Source organism: Venustampulla echinocandica (assembly GCF_003357145.1).
Source record: "Venustampulla echinocandica strain BP 5553 chromosome Unknown scaffold_5, whole genome shotgun sequence".
NCBI lineage: Eukaryota > Fungi > Ascomycota > Leotiomycetes > Helotiales > Pleuroascaceae > Venustampulla > Venustampulla echinocandica.
The window spans coordinates 590,331-616,619 of record NW_022474210.1 but is presented as its reverse complement, the minus strand read 5'-3'; the positions used below and the strand labels follow the sequence as shown (position 1 = coordinate 616,619).

At 47.2% G+C, this 26,289-nt stretch overlaps 12 protein-coding genes across 12 annotated transcripts; 4 read left to right on the top strand and 8 right to left on the bottom strand.

Annotated features, from left to right (window-relative positions):
- Positions 1-2,451: 2,451 nt before the first annotated feature.
- BP5553_07122 (Uncharacterized protein) lies at positions 2,452-3,297 on the bottom strand (the record flags this gene model as incomplete). The annotated part of the gene is made up of 1 exon (XM_032015745.1): positions 2,452-3,297. One exon carries the CDS (start codon positions 3,295-3,297, stop codon positions 2,452-2,454), a length of 846 nt encoding a protein of 281 aa, XP_031868014.1.
- Positions 3,298-4,524: 1,227 nt separating this feature from the next.
- On the bottom strand, positions 4,525-5,046 carry BP5553_07121 (Uncharacterized protein; the record flags this gene model as incomplete). Its single annotated transcript, XM_032015744.1, has 1 exon — positions 4,525-5,046. The coding sequence occupies one exon, from the start codon at positions 5,044-5,046 to the stop codon at positions 4,525-4,527; it is 522 nt and encodes a 173-aa protein (XP_031868013.1).
- Positions 5,047-5,543: 497 nt separating this feature from the next.
- Positions 5,544-6,982, bottom strand: BP5553_07120 (uncharacterized protein; the record flags this gene model as incomplete). Its single annotated transcript, XM_032015743.1, has 2 exons — positions 5,544-6,734; positions 6,788-6,982. The coding sequence occupies 2 exons, from the start codon at positions 6,980-6,982 to the stop codon at positions 5,544-5,546; spliced, it is 1,386 nt and encodes a 461-aa protein (XP_031868012.1).
- Positions 6,983-7,712: 730 nt separating this feature from the next.
- On the top strand, positions 7,713-8,708 carry BP5553_07119 (uncharacterized protein; the record flags this gene model as incomplete). Its single annotated transcript, XM_032015742.1, has 1 exon — positions 7,713-8,708. The coding sequence occupies one exon, from the start codon at positions 7,713-7,715 to the stop codon at positions 8,706-8,708; it is 996 nt and encodes a 331-aa protein (XP_031868011.1).
- A 35-nt stretch (positions 8,709-8,743) lies between these two features.
- BP5553_07118 (uncharacterized protein) lies at positions 8,744-10,316 on the bottom strand (the record flags this gene model as incomplete). The annotated part of the gene is made up of 2 exons (XM_032015741.1): positions 8,744-8,896; positions 8,949-10,316. 2 exons carry the CDS (start codon positions 10,314-10,316, stop codon positions 8,744-8,746), a joined length of 1,521 nt encoding a protein of 506 aa, XP_031868010.1.
- Positions 10,317-11,413: 1,097 nt separating this feature from the next.
- BP5553_07117 (Uncharacterized protein) lies at positions 11,414-12,820 on the bottom strand (the record flags this gene model as incomplete). The annotated part of the gene is made up of 5 exons (XM_032015740.1): positions 11,414-11,727; positions 11,837-12,282; positions 12,328-12,451; positions 12,503-12,629; positions 12,680-12,820. 5 exons carry the CDS (start codon positions 12,818-12,820, stop codon positions 11,414-11,416), a joined length of 1,152 nt encoding a protein of 383 aa, XP_031868009.1.
- Positions 12,821-13,523: 703 nt separating this feature from the next.
- Positions 13,524-14,615, bottom strand: BP5553_07116 (uncharacterized protein; the record flags this gene model as incomplete). Its single annotated transcript, XM_032015739.1, has 1 exon — positions 13,524-14,615. One exon carries the CDS (start codon positions 14,613-14,615, stop codon positions 13,524-13,526), a length of 1,092 nt encoding a protein of 363 aa, XP_031868008.1.
- Positions 14,616-15,296: 681 nt separating this feature from the next.
- BP5553_07115 (uncharacterized protein) lies at positions 15,297-16,493 on the top strand (the record flags this gene model as incomplete). The annotated part of the gene is made up of 4 exons (XM_032015738.1): positions 15,297-15,770; positions 15,818-16,032; positions 16,089-16,171; positions 16,222-16,493. 4 exons carry the CDS (start codon positions 15,297-15,299, stop codon positions 16,491-16,493), a joined length of 1,044 nt encoding a protein of 347 aa, XP_031868007.1.
- Positions 16,494-16,717: 224 nt separating this feature from the next.
- BP5553_07114 (uncharacterized protein) lies at positions 16,718-18,134 on the bottom strand (the record flags this gene model as incomplete). The annotated part of the gene is made up of 4 exons (XM_032015737.1): positions 16,718-17,492; positions 17,571-17,694; positions 17,753-17,879; positions 17,970-18,134. The coding sequence occupies 4 exons, from the start codon at positions 18,132-18,134 to the stop codon at positions 16,718-16,720; spliced, it is 1,191 nt and encodes a 396-aa protein (XP_031868006.1).
- A 568-nt stretch (positions 18,135-18,702) lies between these two features.
- On the top strand, positions 18,703-20,933 carry BP5553_07113 (uncharacterized protein; the record flags this gene model as incomplete). Its single annotated transcript, XM_032015736.1, has 3 exons — positions 18,703-18,999; positions 19,185-19,806; positions 19,867-20,933. 3 exons carry the CDS (start codon positions 18,703-18,705, stop codon positions 20,931-20,933), a joined length of 1,986 nt encoding a protein of 661 aa, XP_031868005.1.
- Positions 20,934-21,759: 826 nt separating this feature from the next.
- BP5553_07112 (Uncharacterized protein) lies at positions 21,760-23,469 on the bottom strand (the record flags this gene model as incomplete). Its single annotated transcript, XM_032015735.1, has 8 exons — positions 21,760-21,837; positions 21,890-22,021; positions 22,080-22,216; positions 22,353-22,485; positions 22,594-22,815; positions 22,866-23,092; positions 23,132-23,175; positions 23,225-23,469. 8 exons carry the CDS (start codon positions 23,467-23,469, stop codon positions 21,760-21,762), a joined length of 1,218 nt encoding a protein of 405 aa, XP_031868004.1.
- Positions 23,470-24,501: 1,032 nt separating this feature from the next.
- On the top strand, positions 24,502-26,264 carry BP5553_07111 (uncharacterized protein; the record flags this gene model as incomplete). Its single annotated transcript, XM_032015734.1, has 4 exons — positions 24,502-25,295; positions 25,358-25,441; positions 25,494-26,045; positions 26,099-26,264. 4 exons carry the CDS (start codon positions 24,502-24,504, stop codon positions 26,262-26,264), a joined length of 1,596 nt encoding a protein of 531 aa, XP_031868003.1.
- Between the last annotated feature and the right edge of the window lie 25 nt (positions 26,265-26,289).

Genomic DNA, 26,289 nt, shown 5'->3' with positions numbered 1-26,289 from the left:
AACTCTAGTACACAATTTGTCCGACAATTGCCACATGTTCTTCCTAACCGACCGGAGCAGGAAGAATTCTACCTTAATACATGTGGTCAGCTAAGTTCAGAGATTATGAGGGTATATTAATTAGATACAGTTCTAACCCGGAGATTTAGGCCGTAGACCTTTACACTTGTTAGATTGTCATTTTTGCCCTATTATTATTAGCTTACATTTGCGATTTAGTACGTAGATAAGTACGAGTAACTAGGCTTTAAAGCTCCTGAATTTCGTTTCTCCTTTTACACACACACAACGAAACTAATAGTTAATTCGGGGAAGCCCAGGCACGGTGGGTGTGGTGTTGGCTCCTGAGACTGACAACACAGCGCTGTTCCGACGAACTGTTATTCTACTTAACAGTTCCCTATACCTTGGGCTCCTAACCAGCGATCCTATGGCTTGTTTTATAAACTGTATTTATACATGTTTCCTCCTGGTATTCTTAATGGTCCTTTCTTCTCCCTGACGATACGAGTATATTTAATTCTCTTAGAGAGTATATAGAAAAATCCAGATTTGTGTATTAGATTTGTTAGCGGCTTTACTCATTAGAGATATTTTAAAGCGGTAGGCACGATGCACGTAATATAAAGACCTCTGAGCTCTAAAGGCCCAACTACCGGTTAGGTGTAGTCGGTGGAAGTAGGAGGAGTGGGGCGGCCTAGGGCTAACGGGAACTCTTTTTTAAATGCAAATAAGTATGTTTCGCCAACTCAAGTTAATGGTCGCTTAGCTCAGCTGGTTAGAGCGGTTAGTTCCCGCACAGTTTCCCTGTAAAAATCCAATCTAACATCTTCCAGTGGTGCTAATATAATTTATGTAACGCCAAGGTCGCGAGTTCGATCCTCGTAGTGATCATAAAAAGTTTCTTTAATTTTTTTTTCTCTTTTGGATTGTGACGATTTTGCATTTTCCTTACTAGAAGAAACCTTTCCATAATATACTCTGTGAATTTAGTTCTTGGCAAATTAAATTATTTTTCTTTTTGAGAATTAAAACCCCCAACGCTCCCATTGTATACGATAAAGTATTATACCTTTGCTTATTATAACGTGACCTACATCCATTATTCCTATTTCTAACTAATGCAGACCGAATTGCAGTATTACAATTCGTATTGCTCTAGCTTGAAGTAAACAAATTCAGTACGAGTACAATACAACACGGCGCACGGCGACTGTTAACCTCAAATTGATATTCCAAGTTAGGAAATTTTTCATGTTACGGGCTCAGAAGTTTCTCTCTTTAGATGATTATCTTTCTAAAATCGACAACCTTTGCGGGTTGCCTATTTTGCCTCCGACTGTGACAATTTCAGCCAGGTCAAGAGCAACTTAATAGTATAATATACTTCAAGAATTATATAGTAATAGTCTATAGAGTCGACCTCCGACTTAGAGTTTTTCTTTATTAATTTCTTTTATCTTATAACTTCCCTTCTTTAAGTATATCTTATCGGGAGTTATTAAGATTTCAATCTTACTAAAGTTATATTTGTACTAGTAGCGTTTAGTTTAGCTGGGAATTGGAGTTATATAAGTATATGATAATATAATATTTGATACGGAATAAATCACTACTGAAAAGAATTCCCATCTACTATATATAAATTTCTACCTGTCGCTCTTGAGTAGAATCTATAAGTAAAGCGCAGCCCAACGAGACCAGCTCGGGTACAAGATCTGTCGAATGACTCTGTGGCATAAGCGTCTCTAGAATTACGCAGAGAGGATCAGGGCGATACTTGGATGGACGGGTTGTCTCCATGAGGGTTAATTTGACTCGCCTATGTCATTCAGAGGCAAAGAGTCGAAATACACCTTGCTATTGGATTTTAGACAAGGTAGTTGAAAAGCGGTCTGCCAGAATTTCTGCATCCTGTATTTGATAACTATGACTTGGATGTATCGACGACTCAGAATTTGGAATGAATAAAAATTGGCTAGGCACTGGCTTCAGGACCGGACAATATAAGAGTTATAATTATGCCTGCCTTCTTTCATCTTCACTCGAGACTAAAAGCATGTTCTTCTACCGGCACTTAGTGGCTGAGACAATTACATGTCTTCTAGATACCGTCTTCGGTTGACCAACGATGTACTTGCGAGCGGGTAAGGCTGTGACAAACATATGTAAGGTGCTTCTGTATGGGTAAAACACGCCACTGTGAGGATGCTGCAAATCAATACACCTTGATTGGTCATTTCCTAAAATTCCGACTGCTAGCCCTATTTTCTACGACTCCATTTCCCACCTTCCGTCCCAAGAACGAGATCCCCATGCCCTATCAAGCGACACCTACCCAGCGGGGCCCAGACAACACCACACAACCTTTATATACAGGGACACTCTCCGCGGCTTAGAGAAGACGCTTGCACCCATGGTAGCCCAGGGACACGAAAGTGACAACCCTGTTCAATCGTAGTCTGAATCGTTCTTCCAATAAGGATCACGTCTCCTACGGTAATATTCCTCCTCCCACCGCTCGTCCTCCTTCTCTTGCTCTCTCTGACATTCGAATTGGAGCTGTTCCTCATTATACGCGTCGCAATCCTCTTTATTATCGAATTCGACCCGGTCATCAATACTGATCCAAATCGGCTTCGGGAGTTTTGTGACCTCGATAGCCCATCCACGGTCGCGTATCTTCTTCATCCGATCATCGCTTAGATCCTCTTCGCTGTATACCTGGAAGTCGACAATGATCTCTTTCAGTGATGGGATACCCTTCAAGCGCGTGTCGAGCAAATCTAGCGTCTCTATTGCCATGGACGAATCGTCGAACACGAAGTCCTCACGGTTTGGGGGTATCGATAGTTCAAGAGTAGTGATGCTTGTACACTTATCTCGGATGAGTTCCAGATTTTTGATATTCGATTCGCGAAACCTAGCTCCATCATACTGGGGATCGTAAAAGCTAGGATAAGTAGGGAAGGTAATACAGATATAGCGAATAAGGCTTGCTTGGGATCCGATTTGGGAAAGGAACGGGGTGATGTGAGCACTGTCGGTTGCAGACGATATCGAAGTAAAAACGTCAGGAAATCGAAAGCGGTTATTGGAATAGAGGAGTGGGCTTGCTTCGCTGTGCGCCTGCTTGTTGAGCTGGAGGAGTGCCGGACAGAGACCATCTCTTTTGGATCGAAATAGAGGCGGCGACGGAGGGCCATGGTCTGCTAAGAAAACGATGGGTTCTAGGTGAACGAGGAGTTCTGAATAGATCTGGAGCCGGATCTCCTTAGGGAGGCCGAAAAGATTCATTGTCATAGTAGATCGTTGGTCTTGCTTCACGTCTGACTGCCGTTGCTCCGCTCCCCAGTTTGATGCTGGTGTTCATAAGTTATGATGATGATGCTTATTTAGCAGACAACCAACCAAATCTTGACACGGCGAAAGCGACGTGGTTCGAACCAATTTAGAAGAAATACCACCGCCATCAGCAGCCCCACGTTGTTGTGGCGCACTGAAACTCTTCATTAAGCCCATAGAGGCAAGTGTGTGGCTGCGCATCAACCAATTTCACCTCATCAGTTGTCTGATCCTAAAATAAGGCGGCAACAAATACTTGAAGACGAAGCCAAATGCTTAGTGAATGGATGTCTGGAATGTGACGAATAGCGAGGCTCTTTGATTCAGCCCTGCGCTCACGGCGACGACGACAGCTGCACGTGCTAATGAGAGGAAGCGAGTGGACAGAGGGAACGCCCTAGAATTGCAAGGCTCACATTGCTCAATAATTATCGTTCCCCGCTCTCTGAAGGTAGATACTGAATAGTCAAAATATATCTCTTTAGCTTAAAGTCAATATGCCAACTTCTCAGCCAAAGTTACAGAACCCCAGCCAAATAGCAAGAAGAAAAAGACGTTGATTGAGAATATCATAAACTTGCAAAACTTCGTGGTATAAATGTGGCGTTTACTATTCGTCAAAATGGACAGTATATTACTTATCAATCCGTCGACCGAGCAGATTTTCCACCATCAAAGAAGCAACTAGTAAGTACGCCCCAGGATTCGATAAATAAACCAAGTTAATCTGTCTTAGATATGTTTATATCCTGTTCCCAATACACTGCTTCCCCATGACATCGAAGCTTAGATCCAACAACGTTCTACAAAGAAGCCTTAGCTAGATTCGTCAAAGGTAGAGAATCAAAAGCAGAATTTGAAGCGGAATAAAGGTATTGCACGAGTATAGAACAATTCCACAGAAGAAAATACTTCATATTTTGCCTACAATTGAGTAGTGCGTAGCTAGCTTGCAGCAATACCCCGCTTTAGGAATAATGAGAAAGATCATGCCTTCGATATCTGACTTCACATTTTCCTCCAAAACACGCGCCATTCCGTCAGATCCTTGAGGATGTCACTTCTCGGCCGATCTTAGTCACCGATATAATGAGTTTCAAGGCTACTCCAAGGCACCAGTTGTCTCACAATGATAATTATCTGTTGACACAAACTATTCACAGTTCGAAGGTTCGCCCTCTACTGACTTCCAGCGAGTTTTTGAGGAAAGAAGCCGACATAATAGTCCCGCTTACCCAGCGGCAACCCCTCCTTTCGTAGAATTCCATACGCGGTAGCAAGGTGAAAGTAGATATTCGGCAAGGCAATGCTATGGGCATACGTAGCGCCGCTCATATCAACCGAGTTCTCTAGGCCCATCTTAGTCATCCCAGATATGTCGCCGTGTTGGTTGACGACGATCTTGTCGGCCTCACTGAGCACTTTCAGCACCGTCTCAATACGCTCGAAACATTTGGCAAATGTTGTGGGACTGCCTTCAAAAGTCACCGGCTCCCGACCCGTGAGTCTTGCGACCAGATTCTCTGAGAACTGGGTTGCGAGGCGGAGTTGATCGGTCAATGGGTACATGTCCTCGTATAAACGGGCCTCAAGCAGAGTGCTAGCATCGGGGCGTTGCTCGGCTTGGTGGAGGATGTGGGATAGGGAGCTGAGGATGCCTTGGACTACCACGATGGTTCCGTCGTAAAGAGTGTAACCCATGGCTGAAGAAGGATATACGAGAAGTAGTTGAATCTGCCACTACCAAGATAGGATTATTATTCGAGAGAATCGCTATGTTGGGTTCGCAAGAGGTTGACGGAGTACTCGCAGTACTTTTTGTTTTGCAACAAGCGCACGGACCCTCCAATACGAATTGATGACATAAGCATCGCTAAGCTTTTAGTGTATTACAACACGGTTGACGACGTTCGATATATCTCCAATCCAGAAAATGCAAAAACACTTAATTCTACTAAATTCTTTGATTCTTCTACTAAGTATAGGCGCAGTTGTGGTCCCCCAAATGCCTCCCCAAACCGGTCCACTCTCGTCACCTCAGCTGGTTAATCTAGGGGGAGAGGCGGAGATGGCAGCCCAAGTAGCACGCCCTGTGGTGACCGACTGCCCAAGGTTATCAACATGACTATGACTAAGCTGACTACATATCAGGTCGTTTGTATTCTTCTCTTTCTGTATCTATACCTCATTGCTCACTGTTATGCATTTGTAGACTGACTAGATGCCCACAACTTGTCGACCTCATTCTGCGCGTCGAACCCCCAGAGCCACGATTGTATCGCAGGATCAGCCCAGACGAACGGATTGCCTCGAAGTTCGCTGCCTCGCAGTTGAGCATCTCTCTCAACTTGCTCAGGACCGTCGGGCATTTCTAGAATTCGTAGCGAATAATGACTCAGCTCCCGAATTCTCGAGGCCCGTTGCCATCGGACTTCGCTGTAAGCCTGAAGAAGCTCGGGTAGGTTATCACGGCTACCAGCCCTGGAGAGTAGCTCAGAGAGTATAAAGGCAGACTCAAAGCCCACAGCGGCACCTTGGGCACTAACAGATTGCGGAATTAGTTCTACTTCGTCAAAAACTTCGGGGTTAACGGACTTTGCTGGAAGAACAGTACATGCCGCATCTCCGACAAGAGCAAAGCTGCCTTCTGCACTTGTCCATGGATTGATCAAAAAGCTGTCAAGCAAAGGCCACTGCAAAGCACTTTTGGCAAGCTCAATGATTCTCTGCACTCTCGGTTCCCAAGCTTGGAAGTCCATACGCACTTTGTCCAAGTCTGCTTCTTGCACATCAAGATTAGTGCCGTCATGCCCGAGCTGGATAATCACGACGTTGAAAACTCCTTGTAGTCCATAGCAGACTATATGCGACAATGGACCAAGCCAAATGTGGATTCCGTGTGGCTCAACAAGCTCCCGGAGAAGTGGATCCTGGCGTAACTGGCTCATATCCAGACAAATCCTCTTGACCAACTTACCAGTTGATTTTGGTGGGACTGATCGACCTAGAAGCCTCTCTCGACAGACAGAGCGAGCACCATCCGCACCAACTATAACATCTGCAGTCAATGACTCTCCGGTTGAGAGACTGATGCTCGGTTTCTGGAAATTAATCTCCGTGACGTCGCAGGAAAACTGTACTTCGGCGCCATCGTCTAGTGCTTTTTGGTATAGAATCTTGCACAGATCAGCTCGATGGGTTACAAGTAAGGGATACCCATAGGTCCGTGTGCAAGTTTTCAGGTTGAGAGAGCGGAGTATGGATCCATCGGTATATGAACGCAGCGTGATAGCTGGAGGCTGCACAGAAACCGCTTTGATTAACTCAAAGACTCCAAGCTGATGGAGAGCATTGGCAGCATTTGGCGGGATTTGTATACCAGCTCCCACCTCAGTTTCTATTAGCCAGTCTTTTATGGTTAAGCAAGGTGGAATAGGCACACCTCACGAAGCTCACTAGACCTCTCCAGCACCGTGACTCGGATTCCTACTTTACGGAGTCCAATGGCTGTCGCTAAACCGCATAGCCCTGCACCAACAATCAGAGCACTCATCTGACGCTTAGACTTGCCGATGTCCGTCAGAAGATGGTTAAGCCCTTGAGAGCTTGGCCTAAGGATCGAAAGCGGGCGTATCATGTTAGCCTATGAATCAATACCGGGGTTTGCCGCTCCTTATGATGAAGTATGCATAGTTCAAGTAGGGTCGTAGGGTCACTTTATACGAGGTTATCCAAAGTCAGCTCGCACCAATGTTCGCACGCCGAGGCCAAGCAGATCCCGCGAATGGCCATGGGTCATTACCCATTTTCATAATTACGCCCGAATTCCCAGGAAGGGCTGTTGTGTACATCTTACGTACCTGTTGCGGACATGTAGATCGCGCGATCGTGGGGATGAGCGCCTCAATAGGTTGATTGCGTACGGCGCAGGTGTTGTACATGGTAAGTTAAGTGTATCGCTTTAATATGCCTGTCCATTCTCCTTGTCCTGAAAGGATTCTGGTGCAGTATTACGCATTGCATATGTGCTAATAAGGCGTTCGCTTTAGCCTGCAAAAGGGACACCATTCTCTGTACTCTCGGTGTATTACGGAAACAACATTCTCCTGCCTTTGCTGTTGCACACTGCGAATCCTTTTGGATCCTGGTTTCCAACTGTTGTTGCACCGAGTAAGTGGCTCCCCGGTACTTCGTATAGGAACCGCCGCTTATCCAGAATTAGTCGTTACCTACCGGTGCCTTGCGCCTCATCGGACGGTAGCACTCGCCTCGAAAAATCAATTTATATCTACCTTATATAAGACAGTACCTCGGGTCATATTTGGAAAGGTAAGAAGCGTCACTTTGTATTGAGACAGCAGCTCACGATGTCCTCCCTACCAGCCAGAAAGCCCATCGATAGCAAATGCTCCTCTGGGCCTACCTACTACCCCCCAAGTACAGGACTCGTCTCTTACCTTCCCTCCTCCTTTGTCCCATATGCAGAGTTGATGCGCCTCGACCGGCCAGCTGGTATCTACCTTTTCTTCGTCCCCCATCTTCTCGGAACGCTCTATGCTGCCGCGCTCTCCCCCAATGATATCCGGGTCCAGTCTCTACTCCAAACCCTCCTCATCCTCTATGCCGGAACAGTTTTCATGCGTGGAGCCGCCTGCTCCTGGAACGACAATCTCGACCAGGAATACGACCGGCAAGTGTACCGCTGCAAGACGCGGCCCATCGCGCGAGGAGCGGTGAGCACGGTTAAGGGGCACATATTCACGGCATTCTTAACCGCCATTGCGGCAGGATTCCTGATGCTCCTGCCGCGGACTGTCATCCCCTATGCCATCCCGAGCATATTTCTGCTCTGGTTGTATCCCTTCACCAAACGCTTTACCGACTATCCCCAAATCATCCTCGGGCTACAAATGTCCCTGGGGGTTTTTGTAGGTATTGTAGCCACAGGGGTAGATCCGATGGAGCAGCCTCTGCCTAAGCAAATCTCTATGATCGCGCTATATGGCGCGTTGGTTACGTGGACGGTCATCTACGACACTATCTATGCGTGCCAGGATAGCAAGGACGATGCCAAAGCGGGCGTCAAGTCTATGGCAGTGAGGTTCCTGCCCTGGATGCGTCCGATGCTTTGGGGGTGTGCCGCCGTAATGGTATCCTTGCTTGTTACTTGCGGGATCGAGGCGGGGTTCAGTGAGGGCTATTATCTGTTCATGGGATGTGGTGGTGTCACGCTCAGCTTGACAGCTATGATTGGGACAGTGAATCTGGACGATCCAGCCAGTTGCTTGTGGTGGTTCAAGAATACTTACTGGCAGGTTGCCACGCCTCTGTCGCTGGGCTTTTTGGCGGAGTATGCGGCGTGAGCAGCAGTGCTCAGTGCATATGATGTTGTATTGATTTAGAACTCTAGAGTGGCGTCTTCTAATACTCCACTTTGTCTTGCCTCGTTAAGAATCAACGCTTCATGCTCCTTACTTCTAACCTTGACCTGTACAGGGAAAGGTTCTCCTGGTTTCTGGTGGTTCAGAGTTCGATCATCCAAAGGGCCAGCCTATAATATTATTAACAAAACTGCTAGTGAACACTCGGTCTCCAAGACTTACGGCTTCATAGTCAAAGCAGTATATCAGCCTGGCTAAAGCAATAAACAACAACTGCTGGGCGACTCTATACCCCACACAAATCCTCCTCCCGCCACCAAAACTCCAATGTCCGTGACTGACATTGCAAACATCGTCATCAAGCCATCTCTCCGGCTTGAAGTCATCAGGATGCTCGCACTCCTGACCAAGAGCGATAGCATTGATCGCAAATATTGTCCCCTTAGGAAAGAGATATCCCTCGAATTCCAGGTCCTGCGTCAGCTGGTGCGGTGGAATCAGCGGCACACTCGGTCTCCATCGCATTACCTCCTTCAGTAGAGCACAAATATAGGGCATCGACTCCATATCTTTCATCCTAGGAAGCCTCATATCCGCGCCCGTTCCGCAGACACCATCAACTGCCGCCCTCGCCCTGGTCAGTATATCCGGATACCGCAGCGCCGCCATAACAAACGTATTAAGAACTTTCCGGGGATTATCCGCACCAGCCCCAACCACCGAGGTAGATAAATACATCGCATCCTCGTCACTCCCCGTATACCCCGTCTCTTTGGCCAACAGAACATCCCTCGTCCAGCTCGGCGGCGCTGTCCCCCCGTCCACGGCTTCCTTAACCTGCCTCCACCAGGCCTGATAGATCTGCCGATGCCTCTCGCCCATATCCTTCCACCGCCCACGCCACATGAACTGGGGAAACACTGTCGCCACCCATGGGAAGAAATCCACGGCACTCGCATTGATACTCGCCACAAATTCCGCCGCCGCAAACACAAATGCCTCCACCTCGCGCGTGCGGCGCCGCACACGCTGCCCAAACACGATCCGATACACCACACTCAGCGTGTACCGCGTGTGGTGAGCAAACCAGCGTTCCGGACGCTGTAAATATGCCGCCAGCAGCGCGGTGCTCTCAAGCTCGGCCCAGGCGCCGTACTGCGCGAGGTCGGCACTGGAGAGGAGGAGCCTCTGCATCACGCGGCGTCCTTCTCTCCATGCGGCGGTCTGGCGGAGGACGGTGCGCTTGTGCTGGCTTACGAGCCCGCTGGCGACGGGGTAGTAGGGCCGCTCGCTGGTGATGATCCCGCGCTTATCAATGAGTGCGGCAACTACACGCGTGCTGTTGAGGGATATCCAGGTTGCAGACCCGAGGCGGATGGTGGTGAGCTCCCCGTACGTGCGGAGACTGAGGAGCCATGCTGTGAGGCCAGCGCTGCTTGCGGTGGCGCGGCGGAAGGCTGGAAGGGCGCCGACGAGTGGCCAGCCGCGGGGGCCTGGGGGGAGTCTGCGAGTGCGACCTTGGAGGCCGAGGGCGAGGGTGAGGAGGTAGATGAAGGTGAGGGAGGTGGCAATTAGGAGGAGAGGAGCCATGGTGCAAAGCAGAGCTGCAGGTGTACACGACAAAGGCAATCTTAGGATTAGGATGGCCTGGGCTATGATTCAGGATACGATGCCACTATTCTAATATAGCAGTACGAGAGATCCAGTGTACCATTGAGCAAGACGAAAGTCGTCTGGATATCGATCGATAGGTGTGGTGCTACAGCGATGATCGTTCTTCTTGGCTTCCCAAGTGCCGCTGTCACTCGGCATATGTTGGCTCCATAACCATGTCCGGGTCTTCTGTAACAGCTGAATGCTTGCGCTGTGCCGTCGGAGTTGGAATTGCCTCAATTTCCATTTGCCATTCCAGCTCGTTGCAGCCGTGTGGGGGCTGTTGATGCCTTCCTCATCCATGACGTGCATATCAGCTTACCGCAGCCGGGTGAACTGTGTATATCAGCTCGCTGTGGACGAGTGGCATTGCTGATGCCTTCTTAAAAGGGATACGATAGCCATTGACAAGAAATGATATGCCTATGGTAACCGCATTCACCACAATATTAGCTCTAGAAGGGCTTGGTTAATCAAGACTGTACTCTATCTACGGTTGTACATGTACTGTACATGAGCAGGATGCGAGTTGACCATGCACATAGAAGATGACTTCCTACAGGGCTCTCGCAGGATTTGAATATAACCTGCATTCGCGCGCTGCCATTACCTTCGAGATTTCGGCGAGATTAGGACAGAGCGCAGGTCTAGCCAGCGGTAGTATAACACCTCTCAATGGCAAGACTTCGCTCGCCACTAGTGACCACTTTGTAGGCGGCGCACCTGAATCTAACATGTGAACCAAATTCTATATTAAATGCTTACTCGTATTAGTTCTTACGATAGTGCCTCGGTTCTTATATTTGTTACATAAGCTCTTCTAAATTAGACAAGCTACAAGTGCTAGCACGAAAATAATCAATACCAAATGGCCCGGCAGATTATAGAGAGTCAGAGACTAACGAGGGCGCAAAATTAAGTAGTGCCGACGTGATCTGACCTACAAACCCAGAATCAACAGCGACGATGAGATTTCAGGCCATCAGTTCGCAAATCTTGTCGTTTAGATCCAAGGAATTTGATCATACCGTTCGCTACTCCTTGACGCACTCGATGATGCTATCCCTTAGGCTTGCCGTGTAGGTGTAGATCTGATTGATCTTGAGCCCTGCCTTCTCGATCAGTTCATACCATGCTTCCCTCGTCCTCTCCACGGATGCTAAACCGGCCATCAAGGCAATGTCTAGCTGTGTCGCATGCCAGTGGGCACCGACGTCGGGGATGACCATATCATCAATCAAAATGACTGAGTCTTCTGCAAGTGCCGCGGCTAGATTCTTCAAGATGACAATAGCTTTCTCGTCGGGATAGTCGTGGATAATGTTGCGAAGGTAGTATATTTTGGCACCTTTATGCGTCAGCGAGTTGATCGCCCCTCTCATTCGTGATGGGAGGGAGCAGCATAACTTAGTCTAAGCTACTGTTCGTGCGTGGGTGGTGTGAAGATCACGTCTTACCTTTAATCGGCTGCTCAGTAAAGAAATCGTAGGGCATCTTCTCAACTCCAGGATGTTCGATCGCAAATTCGAGAACCATCGGTTGCTCCTGAAGCAGGATCCTGTTCTTCAGATTCGGCACCTCACTACGAAGCGCAATACTTTGGTGCCCAAGCCCACCTCCAACGTCGACAAAGAAGGTCCGCTCCACATCCCCCTCTATTGCCTGAGCCTTATCTTGATAGGGATATATGTCGAGCCAAATCGGCATGCCCATATGCTGAACCGTCATCCAATTATTAAAGTGTGCGAAGTTACTGGGCGCGGTCTGAATCCACAAGAAAGCAGGCAGGTTAGTATTAAACGCCTTTTGGAGCGGTGTATTAGCAACATCAGCGATCTCGTGATATTTGTTCTCCTTCAGGAAGTCTGGAAGGATCTGGAGGACCGGACCAAAAGTGTCAAATCTGCTTGAATCAGCGGTGATATGTATCGAAGCCCGGGATACATACAGATGGTGCACGCCGCCCTGAACTCCATCCATCGCAAGTGCCTGCGTGATGTTGTTCGCCTCGAAGGTATCCTTCTCTACTTCCTTTATGCAGCCTACAGATGAGAGGTAGCGTAGGATCCGTCCTATGGAAACCTGTTATTGAGGGCATCAAGTCGACAATTTTGAAGCTATACCCATGAGACCAATCGTGGCTTTGGTCTCCTCCGCAAGAGCTGTGACTGTCGTTGATCCTTGTTTCTCCACGAAGATCTTGAACAATCTGAGATCATATGCGATTCGGATCACCGTAGTCTGCACATGCTGTATCTAATTAGCCCACGCACATTCATACGGCTGTTCCATATCCAAACCAGAAACATGATTCGCTGCATTGTGTCCTGTGGAGTTTCGATTTCGTAGGAGAGGTTCCGTAGCGAATCGAGTAGCTGCTTGCGGCCATTTTCATCTGCCGACTTTGCCTCATCTCTGGCTCTGGCGATAAGCTCATTCATTCTGCAAAGCTTCTAGTGTTTCTGATCTATCTGGAATTGACTTCGCGGCCAAAATAATAGGATTCAGGGCTCGGTTCCAAAAGGCTTCCGGATGCTGGAGAATGTAATTGAATTGGGCTTCCTGAAATTGCTACCAAGCTTCGGCCGTGTAAGACGAATGCAGCACGGTTGGTTGTCCCATACAGGTGAGTTGAGTCAACGCGAGCCAGCGTGAGATGCAGAGTTGGTAAGTTGCTGTGCAGTCGTATTATGCACGCATGGATTTTTACCGTGCGGCGTAGTCTCGTAAAGAGAGCACCAATGCTCGTACTTGTATGAAATGGAAGGTAACACAGTCTCTATGTTTCATCAGGCTGTTATTGGCATGCAGCAGGTCACCAACAATCCTACAAAGAGACTACAAAGAGAGTCGCATTCGTGCATTTGCAGCGATAGGCGGAGTGTGGGGTGTGGGGTGAATAGAAAAGGGGCGGCTTCGGCTGTCTGCACCCTTGTCGCCGGGATAATCCCAGTGCCGCTTCCTATCCCTGCCAGCTGCGAAGGATCTCCCGCATTGTTACGCCAAAAGCTAAGTTGGGTATGTACGAAGTTACTCGTAAGCTCAAGGTAATCAATCTCCATATTATCACTCAACAGTTGCCGCATCTGTACCACGCCAACTCATTACTCCGTAGTGCACATGGCAACAACATCAACCCTAATACTACTCGAGCAAGACTCTGGCGTACTCGCCTGCCAATCCCAATGCAATGGCCCATCCAACATAGAAGCGATTCCCATCTTCAAACCACCAGCCACAATTCGGAGGGCTCTGCAAATCAACCAGACACACAACGACTGCAAGCATTGCGGACGTGGCAGATACAGTACCGATAAAGTATACAGGACTGCTGCCATTCAATAACCCTGCGATCGACAGCAACACAACCTGAGCAATTGCAAGCCCAGCCAGAAGCGGCCGCGTCTTGAATTGGACGTTTGATCCATCAATCTTAGCAAACAGCAAGACGATGTTCTTCACGCCTGCCCTTATATCATCCCTGGCGTCCATGTGGGAGTAGATGATCTCGAAGATGATGACCCACACAACGTGAGCTAAGTAGAAGGCTACTGTTGGCGAATCAATAGCGATGCTCTTGAATGACGACACGAACTCCGCAACGTTCTTTGAGCGAGACATGCCCGTCGCCACATCGCTCAAAGCCAGAGGATCCAAACCTAGCGAGGATACGCCGAGGAAGATGCCTATGCCCATTACTATACCAAGGATAACTTGGGGATAATGGGTTACCCCTTTAGCCAGAGGATAGAATGCCGATCCTATGGCCATCGGGATGGCATACAAAAAACATGCTGATGGAAGCAAACTCAGCAACCACAGGTAGGCGAGTCCGTGCGTGACCATGAATAAAAGTGCCTTGACAGGTGTAATAGCTCCTCGAGCTATGGGCCTATTCTTACATCTCTCTACCTGACGATCTAATGGGGCATCCAGAAGGTCATCCCAAGTGAGAATGATACCAGCCAGTGGAATGAGAGAGGCGGTGTGAATAAGGTTGACGCGTAGAAACTCAGACAAAGGTGTCTTTAAAGTAGCTGCGGCTATAAGAGTGCCATAGAAGTGAGGTAACCAAAAGTACCAGTAACCTTTTGCATGGTCGAATCGTAGGAGCTCAAAGTATGGGTGAAATGGTTCCGGCAGAAAATGCTCGACGCATTGTTGCGGTGTTGATAGACCGACGTTCGAGTCTAGTGATGCCTGCGGAGGGACGGGACGCTGTTCTTTGTCCGCCATAGCTACCCAGTGGCCTTCTGAGCTGTATGATTGGCTATTCGCTGTAAGCCCTTGATCTTCATAAGTAGAATATGTTGTATTCCAGAGAATACACAGACAGGAACGAGTGGATTATTTGGGTTTATACGAAGTATATGTGTCGGATACATTGCCCTGGGTATAGACAGCGGATGCATTGGCAGTCCAGTACGGGAACAACGAATTCCGCTGCAAGTCCAGATCTCCAGATCGTTGTGCCAGTAGGAGTGTCCGTTGAAGTGCCGGCTGCTCCTGCAGACTGTGCCACAAACCCTCCAACAGATCCCGCAGACGCTCGAGCAAGAATGTGGCGTATAACGACGGCTAAATAGCCTAGAAACACTACTCTCACGGGCTTACCCCCCTTCGTATATACTACAGGTTACACAGGAATGATTGCTTCTGACCCCCCGTGCTTGCAACGTTAGATGTGCCTTCCTATTCGGCCAGTGGCCAGTCTCTACCACCTTATTTCCTATTAGCAGCGAGATTCAGGAGGAATGGAAATGGAGAGCATAGCCTACCTATGTAGCATAGGCCTATATCGGATTTCCTTAAACATTGGTTTCTCCCTTCAAGTTAGACCGTTCCATAGCGCCATTTCGCCAGCTACCTTGGCCAACCAACAGTTATAAATGACATTAATATCCTATACTCGACAAGATGGCTTATTCCATCCATACGAAGAATCTAATCATCGTGTCTGTCGTCTTCGGCGTCATCGCCATCGGCGCAGTCGCCTTGCGACTAATCGCCAGACGGCAGAAGCGTCTCCCGCTCTATTGGGACGACTGGACCATGATCGTGGCGCTGGTCATCGCAGTCGCACAATGCGTCGTCTGTGTGTACGGAGCGACTGAGGGAGGAATTGGACATCCTTCAGAAACACTGACCCCGCCGACGTTGGTCAAGCTCTTCAAGGTAAATGCGGCTTTTGCTGGATATGCTGCGAGTATCCTGTCTAATAACTACCAACAGGTCCACTTTTCTGTGATACAGATGCATCTTAGCGCCCTAACATTTATCAAAATCTCGATTCTCTGCTTTTACCGGCGGATTTTCACTATCAAGTGGTTTACGAGGGTGGTGGACGCAACGATTGGGTTTGTTGTCGTTTGGTGGCTTACCTTTTTCATTGTAAGAAGGACGTCCTACTGGAATGAGAATATACTAACTCGTTTCAGGCCACCTTCTTTACTGCACGGCCGTTGAGCAATTTCTGGAATACCTTCCTGCAAGATCTCGCATTCGACATTGCCCCTTATGTATTGGCCATCGCTGCGACCGACGTAGCTGTTGATTTCTGGACGCTTCTCCTGCCTCTTCCCGTCATAGCAGGCCTACAGATGAAGAGCGCTCAAAAATGGCAAGTCGTCGGCATCCTATGGCTAGGAGTCTTGTAAGTGCATCCCGCCACCAACCGTGCATCGGCCGTTGCTAATTGGGCCTGGATAGCTGTGTTGTTTCTGCTTCTGTCCGATTATACTATATTCAACAAGTCCTGGCGTTCAAAGTCCTTGCTGGCGAGAAATTCACTGGTAAGTAGTATGCTGTTTAGTTCGTTTCTTGCTGCTAACTACTAGCGAAGGTGTTCTCACAAATAACTTCGTATGGGCTGTCATTGAGCCTTGCGCATCAATCCTGTGCGGCTGCTTGCCGACTTATGGATCGCTTGCTACTGCGTGTGCTGGTCATATCAAGTCTGTTTGGAGCTCGTATGGCCTCTACGGATCCCAGGCATACGGTTCTGGAAAGCACCCCAATTCTGGGCTGAGCGACAATGTCGATGATTCGGGTTCGAAGCGAACGCGAAGAGAGTGGTTAGAGTTACAGGACTCTCAGCAAAAGCTGACGGCGTAGAAGAGTATCGTGACGGACAGTATCGAGGAATTAGGCTTCTACGAGAGGTCGTGAGAATAATGCCGAGCCAGAATCATTTAGCTAGCTCCGACGTTATTAGAGAAAGCATACTCCATTTAACAAAGCATGTATAAGTACACACTAGGAAGTCGAAGCATCGTGGACATTTTGCAAAGAGCTAGGCGTAATATAACATATTCTTTAGCCTTCAATAGGCATGTAAATCAAATCCTAGAATCCAAGCTTTCCCGTTTCACAACCTCAATAACACTTAGTCTCATCGCGTGTGTATACGTTCTCAGACTCCTAACCTTAAGGCCCGCTTGTTCCACCAGCCTGGCCCAAGCATCTTGCGTCCGCTCCGCACTGCCAAACGCACACATCATGAGAAGATCCGTCTGAGTTGCATACCAGTCCACCCCTTTATTCGGCAAGACCATCTCATCAATAAGAAGCACACTATGAGGCTCCATAGCATCCGCAATATGCTTCAGAATCTTGACCGAATCCACATCGTTATAGTCATGCAAAACAGCGCGTAGATAATAAAACCTCGCTCCCTTGATAGGCTGCGGGTGCCAGAAATCATGCGGCAGAACCTCTACTCCCGCGGGAACTTTAGCCTGCGAAACGACGGCGGGCAGGTCTTCGAGAATAATCCTGCCCGCGAGATGCGGAAATCTCTCACGCACTGCCGCACATTGCTGGCCCATTCCTCCTCCGACATCGACAAATACCGGTCTGTCCGCTGGCCAGCCTTTGCTCTGCGCCTCGAGATTGAGGACGGAGAAACAGTTGTCGGTGCTCATGCGCTGGGCGCGCATGAAGTTGTCAAAGTGCGATGTGTCGGCGGCTCGGGCGTGAAGATAATCCCATAGACTTAAATCTGTATTGCGTGTGAATTGGAAGACGGTGCGAGGGTTGTCCATGGGGTTGCGATATTTAGTTTTCTTAAGATATGCCGGTAAGTTTTGGTATACGGGGCCAAATGCGTCGTTCCTATATAAACCCGTCAATGTGCTAGGACTTGATAGCTTGAAGGTTCTAGTCGTAGCTTGGTAGGACACAAAGTCTTACATTAGACGAATCCCAGACTGTATTTCAGGAATTGAGAGGTTCCTGGTTATGTTGTTTGCGGCGAACTGATCTCTCCCGGTCTCTTCGATCATTCCTAATGAAGCCTGATGCCTCATGAGACGGCCTATAAAAGTATGGTTAGTACATCAGCTCCTAGTGTGGTGAGACAACAGCCTACCTACCTAGCAGGTCGGGATTTGCCCCGTTACGCCCTGTGAGTTCCTGTATCGACATAGTCTCCTTCGTTGTCGTCAAAGCCTTGTACACATCCAAATCATAGGCCGCGCGCACAGAAGCAATGGTCAGATTCTACCTGGAGTCAGATATTGGCCTCACTTCAATATTGTCGACTTGAGCCGTATGACGTGCTCTCACAAGTCCCTTGATTCGCGATCGTACCTGATGGATGGTTCTCTGCATTGTCTCCTCGGGAGGCTCTACAGAGTACTGAAGGTCCCGCAGTGCATCTAGCAGTTGCCGTCTTCCAGCTTCATCCGCCTCATCATACGTCTCTTTGACCCGGTCTTTCAGAGACGTGATGAATGAGAGATCTACCACAGCCATAATGCAGTCGGCTAGTAGTCAAAAGATGCAACCACCGTCGTCGTTGTTGCGGTAAGCGGCTCCTGGAGCTGCACTGAACAGCTTCCAGATAATTACGGCGTTTCGAAAATAAGTATCGCAGTACTAAAAGCGGAGTGCAATACAGCGGTATTATTTACTGTACGATGGCGTAAGAAGAAATCAGGAGTCCAGGTTGCGGGATAATGGAACACAATATAAAGATTTGTTAAGTTCTTCTAAATGGTAAAAAGAGTTTAAGGTGGCAGCGTGTTAGAGTGAGTGATCTAAGGATGCATTTCTAGGGGGGGCCCCGCTTATTTAGACTCCCTGAATATGGTCGTGTTGAGTTGAAACTTTCGCACGGCAGAACCGAATAATGAGGTACTGTAGTCACTGAGCGAAAGCAGGAACTTTTCTCTACCCCCCACGAGCTGCAGACCCCTGCCTTCGTATTGCATTCGCATTAAATTAGGCAGCAGCAGCCTTACTTCCAAAATTTTAGACTTCATGAAAATTAACATATTTATTCGATAGCCTTCAACGTTAATCGCTGTTTATCGAACTGAAGATGCCCCTCTGCGCGACATGTGATGGTGTGGACGTTCGTAACCTCCTTCGTATATGCCTTTCGCAATGTCGAGACAAACAAGAAGCTCTATCCGATGGCGAGACCTATGATAACAGACTCAACTATGAGGGATCCGAAGTTAAGCACCACGACGACATTTTCGAGATTGAGAAATCAAGCCAAGACTGCGGTCTTTGTAAAGTCATATTTCAAGCCTTTAAGAGAACCAATGTTCATGATGTAGAAATTGCAAGAGGGTTGCAGATTATCTTCCGTGCATCCTACAACAAGATTGAAGTATGTTATAATACGGATGCCAAGGAAGGATTGATTAAACTATGCGGCCTTGATGTGTACATGGATGGGCCTGATGGCGAGTCTTACCCCTAATAATTGTGTATTGGAACTTATTTTTCTCTGTAGTCGAAGAACTTTTCCGACTACATCAAATAAAAGAGGACAATTCGCCGCCTATTCTAAAGATAATGGAGAAGGACCCTGCCTCTAAAAGATCAATTGAAATTGCTTCCCGCTGGTTGAAGAACTGTGTAGAGAGCCATTCCTCTTGCAGGCCTCCTACTGAGTTACAGAAACCGCCCAAACGGCTGATTCACGTCGGCAATAAAACTCAGAATCTCTTTCTGGTAGAAACCTTCCCTGATCTCCAACACGTGGAATGGCTTTCGCTAAGCTACCGCTGGAGAGAAGAGCCTTCGAAAAAGCTTACTGGTGACACTATGAATGAGTTGAAGAATGGAATCCCTTTGACCGACTTTGATGATACAATTCAAGACGCCGTATCAGTCACTCGAGACTTGGGCATCTCGTACATTTGGATTGATGCACTTTGCATCATCCAAGGTAGTAACGACTCTACTGGGGAGTGGAACGAAGAGGCTTCCAAGATGAATGAAATCTATGGAGGATCAATAGTGACTCTTGTCATTGCCAGTTCAGCTTCTGTAAAGAATGGATTCCTGACGGAACGTGACCTCAATTACATTCCTGTTGCATATTCCACCAACCTAACGGAGGATCGTAAAGCAAAATTATTCTTATCACCAGAATGGGACGATAGTGAACGCGAATACAACGGGGTCTGGAGTAAGAGAGGATAGACGATGCAAGAAGGACTGCTTCCCAATCGCTTACTGCACTATACAGCTTCTCAAATTATTTGGAAATGCTGTGAGGAACAGAGATTCGAAAGGGGTGTAACAGAACGTGTCGAAGATATAATATCTGAAACCTTGACCTACTCTGATCATGACGACATATCATTTGGATCTGGACTTTTCTGGCAATTACCTGCATTCTTGAAATTCAAAGGATTTAAAAAATATTTACCCATCAGCTTGGATTATCCATTGATGTCGCACTCAGATACATTTCGTTTGTGGTACGACCTGGTGGAGGATTATACTCAGAGACGGTTTGAAAATATCAGCGATCGTCTCGTAGCCATCTCAGGCATAGCTAGAATATATGGCGACATGATTCGAAACCCTACATACGTGGCTGGGCTGTGGAAAGAGGACCTCATTCGGGGGCTTTTATGGCATGTTGAAGGTACAATGCTCATTCCTAAGCGTCCTACAGACGATATTCCAACTTTCCATAAGGCTTTTCCATCCTGGAGCTGGACCAGCGTTGGATATGAGGTTGTTAAAAATGACTTGAAGACTGATAATAGTATCCGTGCTTTGTCAGAAATCGAGAACATACAGATCGATCTTGTTGACCAAGATCCTTTTGGTGCTATAAAGCGTGGCAGTATCACTATAACTGGCCCTTTAAGGAGGCTACCAAGGCTTTATAACAAGGAATGGGCATCGGCAGAAGCATCGATGTCAGAACTTGAGCGCCATATTTCTGAAATCGTCGAGGAGGAAAGCCAAGGACCTGTTGCACACGAATACTCTTCTTCGCCTGAAGGTCATTTTAGTGTCCTGCTGATGCTTGAAAATATGAAATCTCTACATCTACTTGTGTTGGAAGCTACTAGTAAAATCAATGTATATCGCCGAGGTGGGATACTCGAACTCTGTTATGTTGATCCTTCAGGTTACACATCGCCTGAGGTTATTGCTACATTGACGAAGATGGAAACTTCAATTCCCGCGCAGCTCGGCCCGCATAAGAAGGCACGCACGATGCGAAAGACTGCTAACGCTGCATTTATGGAGATAAAGAGAGAGAACTGGGTGAAGGAAACAGTGATGATAGTCTAAGCGAGAGCTGAAACTCCATCTCATTAATCCATGGCCTTGGTTATGAACTTTGGCAGTTTCATAGGAAAGTTACTAAATAGAATGAGGCTAGTTAAGCTGCTACTAAAGCCCACCTCCACCATCATCATTAAATAAAATGTATAAGATCTCAAATATTCTTTGAAGGGATTCAAAACCCGGCAACAAGATTACCCCAACACAACTGCTTCCCGTTAAGCAACACCATTACGCCACGTAGGTTGATGATGAGAGAAGATTTGGTGGAGAAAAAAGATTTAATGGTGAAAACTAAATTGACAACAGGAGATTCGACAACAACAAAACTCTCAACCCCAGTTACCGCCAGCTATCCATCGCAGCACCTGCATCCACATGTCCCGCAGCTCTATCATTCAAAGTGAGGTTACGGATGCAACTCCCCGAGGTACAGAAGAAAGTCACTCCTCGTTAAGGATTTAATATCTAAAAAAGAAAGGGAAGCATATCGCAAAAGTATCCGGATCGTGCCTTTGAAGGGTAATGTCCTTGATAAAGGGAATAAGGTGTGGCTCAAGGACTTCGTATATATAGCGGATATTATCTACTCCTCCCTTTGACTTCCCCTTCTTATATTGGTTATTATTCCAATATACCGTGTAACTCTATAAGCTAGTAGTAACACTTAATATAGAAGTAGGTTAGGTAGAACAGATCAATTAATTTTAGACTAAAGAGAGAAGAAGCTTTAGGAGCTTCTACCCCCTATATTTGTACGGACCGGAGTAACGTATCTCCGGTCCCGTGACCGATACCCCTATTTTCTTAACAATTTATAATAAATTAATAATTATAATCTAGGACTCTGATTTATTTTAGAGCAATAAGATCCTTTACTATTAAGAACTTCTTTTAGAACCTTCTGGATCTATATCTATTTATTAGTAGCCTAATTTTAATCTGCAGGGACGAAATCTCACATCGTATTCTGCTATCCAATTGTATTTCTTACTCCATTTACTGTCGACCGTGGCCTGAACCGTGTCGTCGAAACCAAAGTTAGATGCCGAAATATGCGCGTCGGCGTCTGCAAACTGATCTAAAATTCTATACTTAATAAGTAGTTAGTATACTGCTAGTATAATAGGCATAATAGATGACTGAACTCACCAACTTTCGATAATAAGGTCCCCTAACTTGGTCAAATAGCTCTATACCCTCCTGTAAAGATAGATTCTGCTCGTGCGCCCAGGCAATTCCTCGTGCAAGCACATATACGTCTTCTAATGCAAAGCCTGCCCCAGCACCTAGATTACTGTTAGACCCTTCCATGTTACATTGACTTTGAGCTGAATGTTTGAACTACCAAATGCGCCTGAAAGAGCTAGAGAGAATATCCAAGTTAGCCCACGAGTCATTTTCTATTTCTAGAGGTAGTCTTACGATGTGAAGCGTCGCCGACCAGTACTACAGAACCATGTGCGATGATATTGTCCAATCTTGGCCCTGCAAAAAGGGCATACTGTTTTATTTCTTTAGGAAGAGCAACAATAGACTTAACAACCGGAGCGAAGTCCTATATCGAAGGCCATCAGTAAAAAGGACTCAGTAGATAGTGGAGAAGAGACTTTGCCTCAAAGTGCTTTGCGTTATCTTCTATCGTAGCATTTTGTCCCCAACTGACTTTCTCCTTCAGACTTGCCGGTTCGCGAGTGTTGGTCGTGATCTCAAATTTTCCATCCCCGAGACTACAAGTATAGAGCCACGCATGCGGGCCGTGCCAGAAAGTCACAGCGTCGGGCACGCCAGCCACAGTTGCAATCTCGTCTGAGGTGACAATTGTGCGGTATGACGTGCGCCCAATATATCCCACCTGGTGGTCAGGAAATGCGAAATTCCTCACTACCTTTGGGACACGTTACTGCATGTTCGCTTGTCGTTGGACATGTATCTTACTGATCTAACCCCGTCGGCTCCAACGACAAGATCAACCTCGTCTTTGAAGCCGTCTTGAAATTCAATAAGAAGTTTTCCGGAAGGCTTCTTCACAACGCTGACCAGCCGACTGGAAAGCCTAACACGGCTTTGATCAACTTCATCAATTAACGCCTGTTGAAGCTTTGCTCGATGAGTCCGCGCATGTAGCTGGGTTTTAGGAACGCCTGAAGAGACCTCAGGAAATGCTTGATAATAAAATTTGCAGAAGGGTTTCTTAAACTTACCTTCCTGGCCATGCGAAACTAGTAGTTCTCCCGTTCTTCCATTCCTTCAGAGAAATTAATATAGAGAGATTTGGCAATATGCTTCCAACTTACCGATGCTGGACATAATGGTTATCAGGGGGGCGATAAAAGTCTGCCGGTTGCAAGTTTGCAGCTGCCCCCAAATGTTCCAGCAGCCGCCAGGTGCTTGGCTGAATGCTTATACCTGCCCCAATCTCACGAAGGACTGTAGCCTGCTCATATAGCTTCCAGTCCACGAACGGCAGCTTGGAAAATTCAATGGCAGCACCTAAGCCGGCAGGTCCAGCGCCAATAATTGCGACTCGTAGTTGAGCCATTGGCTGGTCTCTCAAAGTTATTTTACTATCAAAAAAAATAGAGGGCGTAATGGTTGCGCAGTACGATAAGTGACTTAAAGTAAGAATGATAGTTTCGCACTCACCCGACTTTTTTTCAAACGAAAATAAAACAACAACTGATATAGATGGACATGCCTAACAGAGGCGCCAAACCAAGCCCCAGTGGTATGAGAATCACGTCAACCTACTATATTCGCCATTATTTCAAATCCGAATGCCTCTTAGCACTAAGAAGCGGGCTCGGAGAAGATCCCGTCTCTGGCGAATCAAGTCCCGCTGAGATGGTCTCTCTGCCCTTCTCCTGAAGCGGTCAGGAGATGGTGGATCTGGATACGACACTATTCGCGTTGTGGAAAGCGTAATTTAAAGATGTCGATGTTAGCGCACCTCCATGCACGTTTGCGATGGCGCCTTACCAGCGACATTTGATGCAACTGATAAGTGCCGGGGTTAAACCTTTATCCACCCAAAACTCCAAAACGGATGAATTGAAGCCTCCAGCGCCAGGTGGATCGTGTAATGGCAGATTTCATGGCCTGGCCTTATGTGATTTGAAAGAACTGGGCAAATAAAACCTTACAAATTAAAGGCAAAAATGGACTCAAACCCCGAATATCCACATAAACGACCGAGCAGCAACCTCCAAGCACGAGACAGAGTAGAGTCGCTCCCAAACACTACTGGGGGCGAGAGACAGCGGGAGACTTTGCCATTTCCTAGGAATTCCGATGCAAATCGGCATCGAGCCTCGATTGTAGGAAAATTGCATTCGGGATCTTGCTGCACATATACGCAACTGCTGATTATTTGTTGTCTGTTCACAGGCCTGCGAGACTTGCCGCCGGAAAAAAGTAAGATGTGATAGAGGGCAGCTGGCGTGTGGCTATTGTCGACGTCATGGCTTTCGTTGCGACTATCAATCGCAAAGCGGGCAGATGTATGTTATTCGCATCTCGTTCTTTAGTATAAGCCTCTAGCAACCGCTGAACCCAGGTCAGCGGTCAAGATCAAATGTTTTCACAGCTTCTAGAACGTCTGGGCAAAGTTGAAGAAAAGCTAGAGACTCTTTCCACTTCAAGTGGCCCAGATAGGCCGCAACAAGATCTCGATCGTGTTATAAATGACTGGACAATCTCAGCCTCAAAAAATACAACCCCATCTTCAGCAATTCAGTCAAGCCAGTCCTATACTCTCATTTTGCCTACCCAACTAATTGAGACTGGCACCTCGCTAGAGAATGAGAGTTCAGTGGCTTATACTGCGAAGACATCTTGCCAATCAAGCGAGAGCCCAAAGAGTTACGGGCACTTTCCAACGGTGGCTGAAGACTTTACAAAGAAAGCGAACTATTTGAATAGGACACCATTTTCCTGTGAAGAATGTCGACCCATACTGCCCGAAGCTATTGATGATGCGGATCGGACAGAATCAAAGGATATTCTGGTGCTGCTGGTTTACTTCTTCGAACATACCTGCACATTGTTCCCAATTATTTGTGATCAGGCGACATATATGATGGCATCAGTAGTGGGTGTAAGAGGATTCCGGGATGAGTTGCAGTCATGCCTCATTCTTCTGATGATTGCGCTATCAAAGGCATATAGAGACCACCAATCTTTGGAAAGTGGTCTGGCCGATTTCCAGCGAGCGGTTCAAGTACTGAGCCGGCTAAGTGTTCAATTTACCCTTCCATATGCTCAGGCTCAAGTTCTTGCAGCTCTGTTTTTGTTCAAAAAGGGGCGACTGCTTAACTTTTGGTCCTACCTCAATGCGGGGTGCACTGCTCTCTCTGTAATGATTCAACGGTAAGTGGTCACATGGTATTCTTAAAATTTCAAATAGTAGATTGCTGAGAGATTTACTATAGGGACGAAAATTTATGTCGGGAAAGAAGTCCAGAAGACATAAAAACTACCCTGCGCTTATACTGGATCTGCTATAATCTCGAACGGTAATCAAGTAGACACAACCCCCTTTTAACGGACTAGGCTAACTTTCCATAGCGATTTAGTCAATGAGATTGGTAGCTTTCCCAGAAGTTCACTGTATCAATTAGAAGACCGTCTACCGCTGCCCCTTGGTTGTGATGAGTCGGACACCGCCAGCCTCTCATCATCCGTTCGCACGGTGCGTACGTATACGTTCTTCCTCGCTGAAATGTCACTCAAGTCGACACTTGCTCGGATAATCTCCATAACGGGTGGAGACAGCTATCTAGAAACATCATTGAACAGCAGTGTAGAAATATCTCCGCTCATGCAAGAACTCAACGCGCAAATTGGTGAATGGGTCATAAGCCTGCCGAGTTTCCTCGATTGGTCGCCGGAGCCTACGAGAGGGACATGTTCGCCGATCGCCACGCGTCTGAAGCTGATCTATTGGTTTACACGGTTGTCGTTGTCCAAGTCTCATATTCTTCATGTCCTTCACGATTCGGATCACCAGCTCCCGTTCCTCGGCTGGAAATTCTTCCAAGATGGCATTCTGGCGGGGGTGAATATGATCAAGGTTTCTGTCATGGAAGAATCTGAAGTCGATGTTATCATGGGAAATAGGTAGGTTGTAGACGGCGCTTAATAAGTCGGCTTGCATGCTAATCATGTTCAAGATTAGCTTCTACAATTTCATTACTGAAAGATGCTACTGCGAAAGGCTGCTGTCCCACCCTGTCAGAGGAAAATGGTAACGTGATTTTACAAGAATGCATAGACATGCTATGGCGACAGTTAGCATATAAATCAGAGTGGATTACCTGCCGGCTTCACGCTTTGTAGGTATTTTAATATCATTCCTGCATTC